Here is a 17,681-nt window from a genome sequence, read left to right as displayed (position 1 = left end):
AGAGAATGCATAGAAATAAAACAGCGCACAAGCATTAAGGCGGACTTACATGCAAATAGGAAAATGTATCCCATAGAGCAGTTGATTAAAGTGGAGGTGAACTCTGGTTAACCCGAGGCAACCCTTACACTTTCAGCAAGCCTGAGGCCTCTGTTTGGTGCTGTAGGAAAGATTTCTTATACATGTCTGTTGGATCTGTCTGTCTGGTGGGATGTGGTACAATATTAACTTTGCATGACCTCAGCCCACTCTTTCATCATTCAAATCTGAATTTGAAGCTTCTGAAAGACTCTTCTGCCCTCGTTTCATGTTGGAACGCAAGTCGGACGTACCACCCTTGCAACTGCAGTAAAACCAGTGGTTTTGAGATGTTTTTGTTTTGTTTTGTTTTTTTACTCGTTTTGGGTGATCTAGCCTGATGAACTTTATATGACTGGATATCACGTTTTACACCAGGGTCTTAATGAATAGAAAATGCCACAGAAGATCAAATGCCCAGCACTCCTGGTTTCCTGTGCTATGAATGCTGCTGGGTAATGTTTCTGGTTATACTGTTGTTAATGGCGTTAATGCTTTTTGTAGCTTGAGCACTATGCAGCTCTAAGAAACGGATCACTCAAATGGCCTAGATGCAATCAAGCAACCATGAGGACAGTGATGATTAAATTACATTAGCAATTACATTACACTACATAAAAATCCCATGTGTTAGGCGCTTAGTTTTAATGACACAGTCTGCAATTTTATGAGGGGTCAAAGCTGAATGGACTTCAGAGATGCTTTCCAAAGGACAACCTGTGTGTGGGATGTCAAAAAGAGGCAGGCGCTATACCACTTTTCTTTTTAATTACTGAAATTCAGAATAATGTTAGGTTTCACACACATCACCCATAGAGAAGAAATTGATTAATGCGAACTTACAATTGTCTCCTGGTTCAACTTTCTATTTATTTTCAACAATTCATGCATGCTTCTTCAGACGTGTTGTCGGTGAACACTTAAGTGAATAAAATGGGATGTCCGAACACAACACATTTGCTTTAATTACAATAAAGCCTGGTAGTGGGCCATTTTTGTGTAATTAATTTTCCACTGGTAATTTTTTGCACTTGTCTACAGTATTAACCGAAACACATTTGCCCTAATGCTTTTCAGGTTTCATAACATTTTTTTTTTTTTGTTTTGCTGAAAGCAGTATTTTCTAAAGATATCAACTTCTAAAGCAAGAAACGGCCTTCACTTTGAAAGTGACCCACTTGTCAGAGACAAGGAGTTTTAGAATGTACCACCAATAGTTAGAGGTAGCACTTTACTTAGAGACGCCTGTTTTGTCCTGTCACTTGGCTCAGAAAATTATCAGGTCAACATATTTCCACATATGACCAGATCTTTTACAGTTTTTACCTCGTTGACTTGAAGCAAACAAATTACAAGCGCCTTGTCCGATTGAGACATTTGATAGAGCATTTAATACAGTTTAAGTGTTGTGACTTCAAATTATTTGTTTTGACAGTGTTCCTTATGCATCAACTCACTATGCACACTTTTTGTTATATGGTGTGTACAAACAAAAAAAACAATACCCACAACCCAAAAATGAAAAACAATGCTTACCTGATAAGTTTTCTTTTTTTTTTTTAGACCAAACATATGAAATGTGTATGTTGAGTATATCCTAAAACAAACATTTGTCTTGCTTAAACATCTTCCAATCATTTGAATTTTGAGTACTTTTGATTCAATATACTACATCGACATACTATATATTGAAAATGCTCTTGGAGGATTATGTTATTCCATTCCAGTTTTGGCGGCAAGCCATGTTGCGGACATGTTGTCCACTAGGGCACCGGGTTAACTAAATTATTGTACTGTAGTTAGGATTATGAAATGCTCTGTAGTGTTTGGTGCATTTAATAGCCCTTCGCATAAAATGATATACTACCTTGACTTTCAGGCTTTTACTACCACTCTTCACTACAAGCAGAAGCCAACCTTTACATCTTGCAATGTGACACATTTTGTTAACTCTTTGGCCCTAAAAATCACTGTGGTGTTCCACAGTGTAAATGTCAAAGTAAAAGCGCACACCACAGGAAATGAATTTACTAACATTCTGTACCAGCAGACTGATTGCTTGATAAATGATTGGCAACCAGTCTCGGTTGCAGCCTGCCTCTGGCCCAAAGTCATCTAAAATAGAGCTCATTGAGATCAAGTGCTAAAGGAGATGAAATTATAGATAATATGATGTATTACACATTTATGCGTACCATGCCAATGTGATCAATTTTTGCACCGGTCCTCTTACTCTAGACTGGATCCTGCCTCAGCCGACTTTGGGTGAAAGGCAGGCTACACCTTGGATTGGTTACCAATTTCAGGCATCATATACTGTAGACAGGCAATCTTTCATACATATGCACCCTCAATGAGAGCAAGATTTAAACCCACTTGACCTTCACCAAAGTCCAATTAATGTACCGCTACACCATCAGTAACTACAATCCAAATCCAGTTTTTGCATTTCAACTAATGACTAAAAGGAGTTTCAGAGCATGAATAAAACATAAGGCATGAATGTGCACTAAAGCTCCTAAAATCGCATTTGTGACACATTTTAGCATAAGATGGTCAACTGAGCATAGGCTGCAATCTTGCTGTGAAACTCCAAAAAGAGTATTGCAGCAGTGTTCATAAATTCTACCATGCGGGGGGTCTCATTTTGGGTTCAGTGAAAAGTTAATGGCTCATAGCATCTGCTGCACTGGCGATCATTATATACTGACTCTGGCTGATGGAAGCTATGCAGTTTGTATGAGGAAATGTCTAAAAAGTATGTTATCACATTCTGATATCGGAACCAAGACAGCCGGGAGACTCTCCCACGGCGTGACATATTTTCATAATGGATGATTACTTGTGCACTTTAACAATTCTTATCTCGTGCCGTACTTTTGAAAAAAGATTGTTTCATGTCCTCGTGGGCGTCTGATTCGGTATTCTCACCTTGAGTGTGTTGACCCATCTGTCACAACATCCTTCATTTTCCTATCCATCAGTACTCCCTGTGTGATTGATACCTTCCAAGATGACATATTATTTCCAAGATGCATTCACTTTATCAGCTCCTGTGCCAGGCAGACAGTAGTCTTGATTTAGTGAATTCTGGTTTGGAAGAGATTGTGGATTTGCTAACATAAGAAATGCCTGAGACTAAATGTTGAATTTAGTTCTGCATGGAGTAATCATTTTAGCATCTATTGACTGTGAAAAGCTAAAAATTTTGGTTCAATTTAGATAAAATTTTATTGTTTTCAAAACAGTAATATGGCATTGATGATTGTTAAAGATGGTATGTGAGTGTGCAAGAACAGCAGTAAGGGCAACATCCCACACGGAACAACATTTTTTTGACATTCAGAGGTGACCAGTTAGGCCCCAGTAGAGAATCTCCCTTTGATTAGATTCTCCTTTGTGGAGCTTTCCACGTTAATGCTGCTAATTGAAAACACAGACAAGTTACAAAAGAGGCGATTATTACTGCCCTCGCTGTAAAGTTTACCGTAAATGATGCATTCCTATTATGTAACTTAACTCTTGTGATTCGTTGTCGTTATACTCTAGGTGTGGCAATGTGGCGGCAGTATGGAAGTCCTGCCATGCGCAAGAGTGGCCCACATCGAGCGCACCAAAAAACCCTACAACAATGACATTGATTACTATGCCAAGCGCAATGCCCTAAGAGCAGCAGAGGTGTGGATGGACGAATACAAATCTCACGTCTACATGGCTTGGAACATTCCCATGAACGTAGGTGTTACTGACTCCATGACTTGGCTTCATTAACGTTTCCTACACTTGCACCGAGATGTGCAGCTCCCCTCTCTGCAGGAAATAGAGTCAAATTTCCAAATTCTGTATTCATTTTCATTCACTCAAGTTGACCTTCACAGCGGTGGCAGAATGAAGGCTGCGCAGAGACTCTCTCTCCAAACAGACAAACGAGAGGGGCCTCATGTCTAATCAGTCTATTTCCAAACACATCACTTAGCTTAATTGCTTTCAACAGTCTTCCGAGAGTGGCTGTGGAAAAACAAACTGCTACTATCATTATTAAAAAGGTTCATATTGAATTTTAATTGGTGCCATTCGGCCATGCGCAATGGGATGTTAGTCAGTGAAGGATATCAGAAAAGACCTCTGAGCACTGGCCGAAACAGCTGTTCATAAGAATTATTGGCAGTAAAGCAAGACAAAGAAAGGCCCAATACAATATGTAATGTCACAACTTGCCTTCTGCCGTGTTACCAAAAAAATGGTATGAAATGTTAGTACTTATTGTTCCGTGATGTAGACTCCAATGATTATCCCATCTTTCTCTTCACAAAAACTCCACACGCACAATCTAACATTGCGGTTATCGACTAAGTCACCCACTGTGAGCACAACTGTTGCAGGAGGGCTTTGTGAATCACAATTGTGACTTGCCTGAAATGGAATGCATTTGTTATTGTCACTGCATGACTTCAAAAAGCTGTACTTTGTAATTGCAGTTGCTACAGACAGAATACAGTGACATATGTTATATTATTCAGCAGAGGGACTACAGACCAAGGCAGTCAACGCAGAAATTCTGTGGCAGCACAGCACCTAAGGAAATTGTCAAGAACACCTCGAACCCGACAGGGTAGCGGACCACGAACAGACATGCACTTGCAGACGTGGTTCAAATATATCGAGTTGAATAACTGAAAGAGCACGCACAGCATGAGGAAAAAAAGCTCCGAAATCAAAGTGCCGCAAAATAAATCCAAAAAAGCAAACCGAGAGCGCAACACAAAAACTGTCGGATAGCAAAGTATCAAAGCATAAAAGTTCAACATAAAGCGCGACACAAGAAACAATCGGTAGTGAAAAACAGGAGGGGATGATGTCCGCATGAGAACGTCAAAGTATCATCTCAAAATTCTACTGCAACACAAAACACTGAGACGAGCATATTCGGAGGAAAACGTAACCTGTAGAATGCACGGGTGGCCAGAAAATAACCCGGTGTCTTTCCCCTGCTCCGGTCGCACTAAAGAAGGTCGCTGATGACAGATGTGTGACAGGTGTGCGGCCGGCGGCTCCACCCCCCCAAAAAGGATTAGTTAGCAAAAGAATATGGCAGAAATTGTGTCACTCACCAACAAAAAGATCAAATTGATTTTGTAGTATCTGAACAACAATGTGTATCGAGCACAAATAAAATGTTCTCAGCAGTCGAAAGAATTCCCCCTTAGTTTGATCACATATGTTGACAGAACCCAGGGGTTGACTTTGGAGATGTCTCTGAGCGCTTGGCCTTGAGGAAAAGACTGCAATGTCGAAGTTTTCACTGGTACCTCGAACATGTCTACCCTGAGATGCGGATCTACAACAACACCATCACATACGGCGAGGTAAGAAAGATCCTTAAAGACTCAAACATTAGGACTGTTTCATCTATCTAACAGCAGTGGGCTTTCAACAGGCAGGGCGACCTTTAACATTGGCTGGATTACAGAAAATTGTTTGGGGAAAACTCTGTTGGGGTGCTAATTACTGATAAGCGTTTGTCCACAGCAAATCTACACAGAGATCATGAATATCTCAGCTTCCTACAGATAAGCAGTTCCAGGCTTTCCCCTCTCATTAAAAAAAAAAAATCATAGAGAAGATGCTGACGGTAAATAAATTACAGCATGTTTAAGGGGCAAGTACTTAGTGGGATTAATCATTTATATTTTCACTATGAATTTTAACCAAACTCATACTAGTTTTCTGTGGCAATCAGATTGCCCCAACCTCAGTTGCCCTCAGAGAAGTTTGGAGGGGCAAAGCAGGATATTAAGAGCTGGAAAAATGTAAACCTCTCATGATATGACGCTATTTGGTAACGCAAATACACACAACATTTTTGTGTGTCTAATGTATTAAGATGAGCAGATATAAATGAAAATTACAATGAATGCGCTTTTCCCAGCGCATAAAGAAGAAATATTTCATTGTCATACTTGCCAATGGTAATAGCTGCTGGAATCCCAGGAAACAGCCACCGATGTGTCTGTATTTGACATATGTTGGCAGTCTGAGTAACAGTCGCCTTGCGTTGTCACAAAGCTGGCGCAATAGAATTGAGTCTCATCCGTCAGTGCCGTGTTGCGCAATGCAAACCAAACCATTGGACGAGAACCTTCCCGACTACTGGGTATGATAGACATGTCACAGCCATAGTCATTCAAATCGCACGGAACGAAAGCTCAAGCTCGGTGCACGGCACCATCTGTGGCTGCCTGGCTAACGGTCGGAGACGGACCGGTCACAGCTTGATAATAGCCCATCATGACCTGGCATCGATTGAGTTATTGCTTTGGGAGGAAAGATGCTCAGTGGTATTACTAGGCAGGGCTTGCATATACCATTGAATCCCTAATGATCACAGGCGATTAACTTGGATTATTTTTCAGGTGTTCAAGTATTGCTTTCAGACATGGACAGAAAATGGAAAGGTGCATCAATATTATACAGATTCAGCATCAAAATGAACTCAAATGTCTGCCTCCCAATTTGAATTGAACTAAAACTTCACTTCATGGTCTGAGGCAATAAATTTACCTCGAATGCACGACGCTCCTTTAGACTTTGTAAACCTTCAGTAGTAGCTGATTCTAATATTTTGTTGCAAATACTTTGCATCTAGTTTCATTAAGTCTGCGACTTGGTTTCCGACGCTTTCTCGAAATCCTCTTTCAGGCATTGTCTATTTTAAACTTCTCTTCAAAGAGAAAGAGGATTTTGTGAAGGCATCACAAAACAAGGCTAAATGCTATAATATGCAAAGTATTTGCAACCAAATATGAAGAATAGTTCACTTTCCTCTAATTATGGTATCACCAAATAAAGCTATATTATCATTTCGAGATGTACTAAGTATTGATCTTTTTTGTCACATATGTGTTAGTATTTTAACACCAAAGAGTAAAGCCTGTTATGTGCGATTGAAATTAAATTAGCTGCTCACATTGCTGAACAGAAAAACGACTTTTAGTGTTTGAAATTACTGTAAGCTCCATTAATTTCTGAATTCTGGGGGAAGGTAGAGAAGCTTAGTGAGCAAGCTCGCTGTTGAATAAACATAGGTACATTTTAGGGATTCTTAATTCTTGTCCAAATTAGTCCAACTGAAAGCTCACAGAGAATTTCGCATTAAAAAACTCATAATGCCACATTGTTTTGTTTTTTGTTTTTTGTTTTTTTTCTGTGATGGGTATTCTCATCAAATTTAGATGTGCGTGCGTGTGTGTGTGTGTTTTTCTCACTTTTTTAAAAATTCCGTAGCCTAAATGAGCTATTTTACCTCAATGTGTATCTCAGGTGAGGAACAGCAAAGCAAGTGGCTACTGTCTGGACCAGGGCTCTGAAGATGATGACAAAGCTATTCTTTATCCATGCCATGGCATGTCCTCACAGGTCAGCTCTACACCTAATATTGGTGTATTTATTCATTTATTGCAATATTTTGTCTTGTTTGATGCTATAACTGTTGCGTTGGTCAATATCACAAGTGTGAATGTTTGTTTCTTAGTGTTGATTGTATTTTTCAATACGGCACATTTGCTATAGTTTATGACCATACCAAAACACTTACTGAACTAACAGAGGTTCACTGATAGAACGGATTAGAGCAGTGTTTCTCAAATAGTGAGGGAGGCCCCCCTGGGGGGATGCGAGGTGATGCCAGCAGGGGCACGGATGACCCCAGGAAAAAGGCTTTGTTTTTGGCATCTTTTTTTCAGGCACTTTGATGCACTTGTTTTTTTTTGTTTTTTTTTCCTGTTATCAGAATAGCAACCTTTTAAAATCATGGTATATATTCATGTAACTTTAAAACCACAACTTCAAATGCATTAGTATTTTTTTTTACTTTTTTACAATCCAAAATAGTAAATGCACAACATTACTACTAATCATAAAACATTAACATTAGTAATAATCATAAAACATTTCAAGTTTTTCATTTACTACAAAATTTAGCCAACATTTATACTTTACAAAATCATCTTGCGAGCCAGATTAAGCCCTAAAATTTGGAGGCCAGAACTGGCCCGGGGGCTCTATGTTTGACACCCCTGCCAGACAAGCCTTTAACCTGTATAGTTGCTGTAAAAAAAGGAGTTAGCAATTGAATGTTTTCCATGTGTCAATATTAAAAATGATAGTTTTAGGTATGCTTATATCATTTTTATAGATAATAATCTTAAATATGGTCATTGTGGCAAGTGAAGGGGCGCAAAATGCTTTCTCCATCCTGGGGGGGCTTTGCAATATATAATTGAGAAGCACTGAATTAGTGACTTAAAGCAAAGTCTCGTTGTGAAAATCACTTGATGGCATTCTGATGATGTTGTTACATTTTTCTCAAAAGAAAATGTTTAAAATCTTACATAGTTATTTAAAATGATATTATTGCTGGTGTTTATCATCGTGCTATTTTTTCCTGGTATTTTAATTTACTTTTGACATACAATGACATTTAAATAAATCAATATGTATTCCTCTATAAGCAAATGAGAACCGGTTTTATGTTTTGCATTGAATATGTATCCAAATCCCACAGTCCATCTGTAATTTTTTCGAAAAACATTTCATTCATGTAAACATATTAATCCCGGCCAAATTGTAATTGACTAAAATACCCTAAATTTAAGAATGAATGTGCGTGTGTTTGTGTGTGCAGGTGCGTGCACGTGTGTGGTTTTGCATAAATGCATCATATTCAGGTACATGTAAATTGAGTTTCCGTGTAAACAACAAACCCTCCTAAGAATCAAAATGATACTACCATGTAGCTAATATACCTAATATGAATATGCTGTGGCTTTGTGTAGAAAAGACCATGCGTGCATCAGTGGAACAAACAACATTTCCATGAACATGCAACCTATTTGTAAAATATTGATACCCCTTGAGTGCTTGATGTTTTTCTGCCTTTGGTGCAGGCCAAATGCTTGCAAACCATGTAAATGGTATCCATGGCTTAATCTCAACACCCTGGAGAAATAAATAGAGAAGTATGTCTTGTCTTATTGTCATTAGATTACATTGATGAGCAGTGTGGGATAATTCAGTTTTGTGGAGCGCAGTGATCTATTTTTTTTTTTACGCTTCCAATCCTATTTCTCTCCGCTGTACTGTTTTAACTCGTGAAACAATAATTGCCCTACATAAATTTCCATTTCCCTTTTGAAGCATTTTGCTTTTTCTTCCGCGCTTTGCTTATTGAAGCCTTTGTCATATTTGGCAGACACCGTGGTAATTCTGCCGCATTTCACACAAAGACATTGACAGGTTAAGTAAGAAACACACCTTTTTCCTTCGGCCCTCCCAGCGATGCCATCTTGTATAAAGATGTTCATGCTCAAAGAGGCTAAAGTTCCATTCGGGCAGGACAAATGAAATTGCTACCGCATGCCAAGCCTTTGCTTCAAATGTTGTCAGTAAATGGTCGTGAACAAATTCACATCAGTTTGGTCCATCAAGATACCATGAATTTACAGTTTTTGAGATTATAATGTACCAATATAGCATCTGACAACAAGTCATGCTGTTAATGAGCTAATTAAGAAACAAATTAGATTGCCCCCTAAACAGCTCTGATCCTTCCATGATCTCAGAGAGGCAAAGAAGCAATACACATTGCAGACACAGGTTAATTGGCTTGCATTCATTATTTATTATTGTCTCATTTTGAATGCATTAGTACATAAAAGGCTGGTAGACTGAAATGTAAAGCGGTATTAAGGGAATGATAGGGCTTTATTTATACACCTGGCCATGGCACCAATCATTTACCATTCCATCAGGGATTTGTAAAGCGAGCCATGTGCAAGACAGACAGACCTTCAGGCAACCACCCACAGACACACTCATACGGGTTCACAGCAATACATGTCCAAAGAATATCGACTCCTCTTCCGCCTTGTCAATAGGCCATATACACCTCCGATGAACCTGGAGAGACATTAAAGTTGCCTTGAATTTTTGATTTGGCCCTTTAGGGAAGAACACATGATTGGATTAAATACAAATACTGTAAATATCTGTATAATATCTGTATAAATAACTGTAAATATCCAAGCCTTACATGCTCCACCACCTACTGTACGGAGGCCATTCAGCGCCACATTTCTGCTTTCCCCAAGGAGACTCGGTCTAAATATCAGTACCATGAATTTTGTAGTACATCTGCATTCACGAACCAATGCTTTAACATTTGAAAAAGACCTGCCCACCTTTGTAGTGTGGGCATATCATTTTTCACAAGGGATTACTCCTCTAAATAATAAACACATTTTCCTCTGTATCCTTGCATAATAGAAACACTGCATTATCAATGGTCCTTTCATAAGGTGTATTCAACACTGACGATCTCTTTTTCCAGTCCTGTGGCCAACATGTGGTAGATCACACAGTACAATATTGGAGAGAAATGTGGCAGTGTTGCAGATAGTTGCATCATCGGTTGATTTTATCCAAAGTGAGGACCAACACGCCTTAGTATTTTGCAATAGTCAGAGTCCACGGTATCACTATGAATGCAATAAAGTTGAAGTAGCCTCTGTATGTGCAGTTTACAAGAATTTATACAAGACAGAATGTGTTTCTATACATTCCTGTTAACAGAACGACTGTACTTTATTACCCTTTTTCAGCATTTTCATTCTTAACACCCGCCCTGTTACGTCACCAAAACAATAACCTTAAAGACTGCTTGAGAGGGTAAGAAATTGCTCATCGCAGCATTGAGGTCAGCTGGTCTATGCTGGCAAAGGATAGGAAATCCACTGCTTGTCGCTCTTTGGCCGCTCTTCTGACCACTCCACACCAAGGGGAACATTTTAATAGCTGTGCATTTTCAGCCATTTTCAAATGATTTAAGTGCATATGTTTTTTAAACAAATGTGCAATTGAAATGAATACCTACTCAAATAATCTGATGTAAACATTTGACATGTAAATCCTCGTCAAAATCAATCAGAATCATTTCTTAAACGCCTAAAGAATCAAACAACTGGGCCGAGAAGTCACTGTTCTGCTAAAGAAATGATGAGGCAACACACAATAGCAAAGCCGCTGCAAAGAGAATGACATTTTCTACTAATTTGAGTTCAGCTACATGTTGCCTTTTGCTTAAATTTGTTCCCGCTTAGTTATGAGTGTGATTGGATATACTGAAAGTGAATGTTATTTCATGAAACTCAAACTGTGTGCTGGGTGATCAACAATGAAGCAAGTGAATGATTTAGATTTTTTCTTCTCCACGGTCTATTACATAATTGTGTACTTTTAACTTCCTACAGTTAGTCAATGTCTGTCACTGTATCATTTCAGCCCTCTTTTCCGACCAAACTTTTTTGATACTCACAATCTTCTTTTGCCCCAGCGGTGACTTCTATAACCACCCTTGAAGTGATGAAATGAAACCTACTTCTTATCTTTTGGTTCCAGCTTGCTCGCTACTCCACTGATGGAGTTCTACAGCTCGGACCCCTGGGGTCCACCACTTTCCTGCCTGATACAAAATGCCTTGTTGATGACGGCAGAGGACGCATTGCCAGTTTGAAAAAATGTGAAGCCGTTGCCAGGATTTCCCAGCGGCTTTGGGATTTTACACAGGTAAAGGCTGGTAAAAAAGCTGAGTGGATCAGTGGATGTGTTGCTGGTGGCGTCTGAGAAAGACTTTCAAGAAATTTTGAAGCAGACCATATACAGTATCTTAGGACATTAGTCTTCAGCCAACGAGCTCAAATCAAATAATATAAACTCCAGTCAACAAGGGCCTATGTTCCCCATGTTTTGCAGGTTTTTCTTTGCACCACACCTGATTAAAATAATTAGCTCATCAGTGAGCTCTGCAGGACCCTCATGCTGAACTGCTTCTTTGAATCAGGTGTTTTACAAAGGCAAAAAAAATTGGAAAACATGCAGGACACAAGTCATCGTGGATTAGAGTTTCATGCTTCAAGTGTAAGAGGGTTGAGTTTTTGGTCGCGTGAGAGCCTCCGTCCTATACGAAGCTCTTTAGGTTTGAGCCGTGGATGGACCCGGTTGACGCGCCTTTCTTGTTCTATACAGTAGTTTGTATCAAACAATTGACACTTGACAGCTGCACCTGTTGTGTCCATGAATTTAGTTTCAGCAGCAGTGAGTATGACATTCGTATCTGCGTATTCAAAACTTAAACTATAATTGAATATCGTGCATATTACCGAATCTCCTAAACAGCATTTGAAATGACAACATACCTGCGGTCAAAACCCTTCCGGTTCAATCCTCCCTCACCTTACTCATAAACCTGGTGCTTATATAAGCGATAGCGCCACCCCAAGAATACATACTAGAAGTTGCATTTGGGCCCTACAGGTAGTGTTCCCAATCAATGTCTTAACTACCTGCCACACGGTGATTTCCTGCCCGAGATGAACCTCGCCCATTTCAGCAACTCTTCTCTCAATCATGAACTGGATAAATACTACCTCAAAATGAGAAATGTGCTAACAGATGTGGTACTATGTTCTGGACCAAAACATTGGGTCCATGTTGAACCATAATAGGTCCTGTTTTGTGCATCATGGCCCAAAATTTGCTGATTAAAATACGTACATATGCACATGATCTCAACCTTATGAATCAGCCGTTAATTTAAAAACAATGCTGATGTCTAGGCCTGTTATTCTACGTAATTCCATTTTTATCATCAGAGCTATCAGAGAAAGCTGCTAAAATATATTTCTGGGTTGATTTCCCCAAGCTCTCTTTTATCATTTTACCACTGTTCCACATCAGTGGTCCATGCAAGCATTGAAACTTGAGCTGAAGAAATCACAAAATTTCACTTGCAAGCAAAACAACCATATAAGCAGATGGTCTCATTCCACTTGTTCGCTGCACATCAGGCTTGATTGTTCACAGATGACCAAATGAATCGTAACATCAGAGCACATGCTGCAGAGTTGTTGTACTAGACCAAACTTGAGAAGACATTATCAAGGATTGAAAAAGGTTCCATTTAACTAGTAATACTCAATATATTAATTTTAGTGAAAGATGTGAAAGTTGCTTTTCAAATATCTGTTTTTGCTTTGTAACTGTGGAATGACTTATTTCAATTTTACAAAGGTTTCCTGAAGGTAAGTTGAAGGATAGTTTAGATCCCTTCATTGCCTGTGTCCTGGCAGAGATTAAAATATTGAAAAAACAAAACAAAAAAACAATCGCATCAAAATGTCAAAAAGCTGCTGATCATGTTGCTACTTAGTAATTGGATGTGTATTCTTAGCCGTACATAGCTGACAAATGCTGATCTTCACAAATTGAGACATACATTTCCAAAATTTTCCCCATAACATAATATTTATTTAACATGGTTGTACGTAAACTATCTGGACATAGTTGGTTTGTCATCCGGAAATACCAAATAAAGGTAGTTGTGTACATGTCAGAATCGTTGCGGTTTAGTTCTACAAAGCCGATGGAAAACAGCAAATCACAAGCACGCTGTCTTTTTGCGAAATAAACCTGTCTGTAAAACAAGCAAGATGTCTTATTCGACTTGTGTCTTCCTGCAGAACGGACCTATCATCAGCAGGGACACAGGCCGTTGCTTGGAGGTGGAAATGTCTAAAGATGCCAACTTTGGACTTCGTCTAGTGGTGCAGAGATGCTCAGGGCAGAAGTGGATCATACGTAACTGGATTAAGCACCCTAGACACTAAAGCTATGGGAAAATCTGAGACTTTTTCAGGTCGTTTAGTCACAAGTTAGGAATCGGAAGAGGCGGTGTGATGCCACCACACAGCTTGGCCTCCCTCGGGTCGCAGAACCTTCCAAATCCTGGACCTCTTCGTGACTACAGTTTGTGAAAGCCCACATTTTTGACATGTAAAGAGGGTTGTACAATGACACCTAGGGTGTGACTTCAAAGTATTTTATTTCTATTGTAAAGCTACCTGTTTAAAATTTGTAGATGAATGTGAGTGTGTGCAGAAGTGTATATTGTTTTGATGGGCGCATCCGAGCAATTAAAATAATGCCAGAGTTGTAAATTGTAATTTACCGCATCAAATGATTATTTTGAGGTTCTGAAAATTGCTTCTGACATATCGCTTTAGCCTGTTTACTCGACAATAGGCTTAAAAGGAGGTTGTTATTTTACACATCAGGGGCATGGTGTTTCATCTACAGTGACACATACTACGACAGCACATCGTTTTGTTTTAAAAGTATTGCTCACTGTGGGAAAGAGCAATTGTGTGCCTTTTTATCATTTGCTTCAAATGACCAGGGAATGTGAGTCCCTCAAGCATGTATAAACTATTTTTAATTTAATATCTAAAGCAATGTATTAAAGTAATAGAAAATATAGTAATATACTGTAAGAGTGAAGGATTTAAACTGATCAGCTATTAAAATCCATTTTATGATCATTTGTCTTACTTTCACTTCACTCAAGTTGAGTTATGTCAGACCGTTTTGGAAGTGGATGTGTATTTCATGAATTACAGTCTTTCATATATTACAGCATTACAGTACAAGTATCAATGAAAACTGCAAATAGATTCCTACCCAAAATGCCAACACCACTGCAACAGTGAGTGAGTGAGTGAGTGAGTGAGTGAGTGAGTGAGTGAGTGAGTGAGTGAGTGAGTGAGTGAGTGAGTGAGCGAGTGAGCGAGTGAGGATTCATCCATCTTCTCAGCCGATTATCCTCACTAGGGCCGCAGGCAAGCTGGAGCCTATCCCATGCACGTTTTGGGGAATGTAAGAGGAAGTCGAAGTACCCAGGAGAACCCTAGCAGGCATGGGGAGAGCATGCCAACTCCACACAGGAAGGGCCAGAGCCAGAATGGAACCCGCAAAATCTGAATTGTGAGGCAAATATGCTAATAAGTATCCCACCATGACGATGAGTGTGTGTGTGTGTTTTTTTATTGTTGTCTTTTTTTTTAACCGGATTTTACTGTCGTTGTGGGGACTGCTTGCACTTGTGGGGACCATTTTGGTGGACCTCACAAGTTCAGACCTCTTTTTTTTTCCGGGTCTTCCTTAGGGTATAGGTTTGAATTGGATTTGTTTGAGGTTAGGGTAAGGGCTAGGGTTAGGCAGACCTTTGTGATGTTTAAGGATAGGATTAGGGACTATGTCAATGGGATGTCCCCACTATGATAGAAAATCCCCTGTGTGTGTGGGTGTGTTCAAATCGGAAAACCGCTAGATTTTTAAGTTTACTTTTGCACAGTACAATATCTATTTTTGTGAGGTGGGGGTGGGGGTGGGGGGGGGGGGGGGGGGGGGCTTGTTTGGCTGCAGGTCCACTGAAACACACAGCAGAATGTGCTGCATGACAGTAAAACCTGCAGCCAAACGTGGTAAGAAGGCCATAAATGCTTCAAAATAAACCTTACCTACCTTACCTTACCTATACATTTCCATACTAAATAATGTATGGACACAACACCTTGGAATGTTTTTGGCCATAACTAAATAGTAGAAGACAGCGGTTGTATCATCTTATTTTGATCATTCACATTTGCAAGTACCAACCTTAACACATAAGATTATATCATAAAACAACATACATCATTTATTATTCTTGAGGAGTCGGGTTTTAATAAGTTACTGAATTGCCTGATTCATTACTGCTATATACACATACACATGTCTTTCAGTGCACAAGTTGAGCATACATGAAAAATCATACTTGTACTGTATTCTTAAAATGCATACTGGCCCAATTTCTTCAAGAAAATTGTGCACATACAGCAATGAAGAACGAAATTATTCAAAATGATCATTATTGCCCGTGGTGCTGTAAGCCCCACCCCTATTTCCTTGAAAAGGGGGGCACCCCTTCATCTAGCAATCTAAATAGAAACTGAACTGAACTATCTATTTGGCTCAAACTCTCAGAATGGACTCAGTGTGTAGAGTGAATTAGTCTCTTTGGACAGTTTGACAAAATATTTGACACATGTTTGAGATTGGAGTGATCTGCCAAAAGTGAGCCAGTGGCTTTACTTATAACACAGAAATAGTTAAAGGATGTACGCCTGTACTACTTTGTGTGACAGACAAGTCTGGGAACAGGACTGCCACAGAAGCACAATGGGCAAGCTTGTCTGCTCATGGTGCAGCTCACAGAATTTGGGCCTGTAATTCAAAAAGATGATTAATATGACTTCACCCCACAGGTAATGCATTTGCTCAAATGGTTGTTTTACAATGCTTACATCCCCTAAGATGTAGTAAATGTGTGCTGTAGAACAAAAAAATTGACTCGGACCATACAGTAACAGTAACAAGCAGTGGTGCATTGTCTGATCCAGCAAGGCCTTGTCTGCTGGCCTAACATAACCTGACGCAATTATCCTAAATATATACCGTATTTTCCGCACTATAAGGCGCACCCAAAAGCCTGATTTTTTTCAAAAAGCTGACAGTGCGCCTTATAGTCCGGTGTGCCTTATACTGTATATGGATCAAATCATGTGCCGACTGCATAAACTATAGTTTATGCCTGAAAAATCCAGTTCAAACCGACCTGGCCCGAGGGTATTAAAGCTGACACGGCCCAGCGCGATTACTTAACCTGATTTGCAGGCCCAACATGATTTTTTTTTTTTTTTGAGGACTTAAGAGTGTGTGGCCCCACACTCGTGTTTGTCGTTTCATTTATTCCTAACTCCTTTGTGCTCCATATCGTGACAGCGGGTCAAAAATATATGCTGCACGCAGAGGAAAGAATTAAAAAGACAGCGGCGCCACGCCTTCACCCGCACTTGGGTCCAAACTCATACCGTTGCATGTTTGTCGGTTAAATTTCCCTAACTTTCGTTTTTTTCCTAACTTCTTTGTGCTCCATATCGTAATAGCGGGTCAAAAATATATAATGCACACCGAGGAAAGAATTAAAAAGACAGCGGCACCAGCCTTCACCTGCGCTTGGCTCCAAACTCATACCATTGCATTTTTCTTGTTTAAATTTCCCTGACTTTCGATTATTTGTAACTTCTTTGTGCTCCATAACGAAATAGCTGGTCAAAAATATATAATGCATGCCGAAGGCAAAATCAAAAGAATTGCGGCGCAGCGTTCACAAGTACATGGCTTGATCGAAGTAGTTTCTAGCGCACAGCAGACGAATACGCTTAGTGTTGATGTTTGTGGGCAAGGAAGACATCTCAGGTTTGGTTCTCTTTTCTCTCTCACATGTTCGATTGTTGTTTTTGTTTTTACTTTTGGCCCTTTTTTATGGCTCCACAGCGTAGGGCAGATTCTTCAGAAAAGAAAGGCCATCACCATGTAAGTGAAATTAGATATTATTAAGCTCTTTTTAAGCCATTCTTGCCAACCGCGGGCACCGATTTACGTCCGCAGAATGATACGCATGCATGCGTGCACCGGGGCGAAAATGGAGGCTGTGCCTTTTCCGATTGTACGGCCCTTCAAAATAAGAGTTCCCTCCAAAATAAAATGCGGCACAAGAAGACAGTTTATCTGACAAAAAGAGGCAGACAAATAGTACAATATGTTACAGTAAAATACCTATAAAGTAATCTTTATTTATTTACTATTTATGTATTTGTTGTTATTTAGTT

General features: G+C 39.5%; 1 protein-coding gene across 2 annotated transcripts in view; it reads left to right on the top strand.

Moving 5' to 3' along the window:
* galnt9 (polypeptide N-acetylgalactosaminyltransferase 9) overlaps positions 1-14,510 on the top strand; it is a 70,338-nt gene extending 55,828 nt beyond the window's left edge. For both annotated transcript variants that reach the window (XM_088424815.1, XM_088424826.1), the window contains 5 exons: positions 3,628-3,813; positions 5,307-5,444; positions 7,399-7,494; positions 11,533-11,700; positions 13,653-14,510. In XM_088424815.1, coding sequence (XP_088280941.1) covers positions 3,628-3,813; positions 5,307-5,444; positions 7,399-7,494; positions 11,533-11,700; positions 13,653-13,799 — 735 coding nt within the window. In that variant the 3' untranslated portion in view covers positions 13,800-14,510. The remainder of the gene's footprint in view (positions 1-3,627; positions 3,814-5,306; positions 5,445-7,398; positions 7,495-11,532; positions 11,701-13,652) is intronic.
* Positions 14,511-17,681: the final 3,171 nt, after the last annotated feature.

The sequence above is a fragment of the Hippichthys cyanospilos genome, chromosome 1 (genome assembly GCF_059441005.1).
Source record: "Hippichthys cyanospilos isolate Australia breed blue-spotted pipefish chromosome 1, RoL_Hcya_1.0, whole genome shotgun sequence".
NCBI classification, from domain to species: Eukaryota; Metazoa; Chordata; class Actinopteri; order Syngnathiformes; family Syngnathidae; genus Hippichthys; species Hippichthys cyanospilos.
The sequence above is the reverse complement of the archived record's forward strand: the minus strand, read 5'-3'. Positions and strand labels throughout refer to the sequence as shown.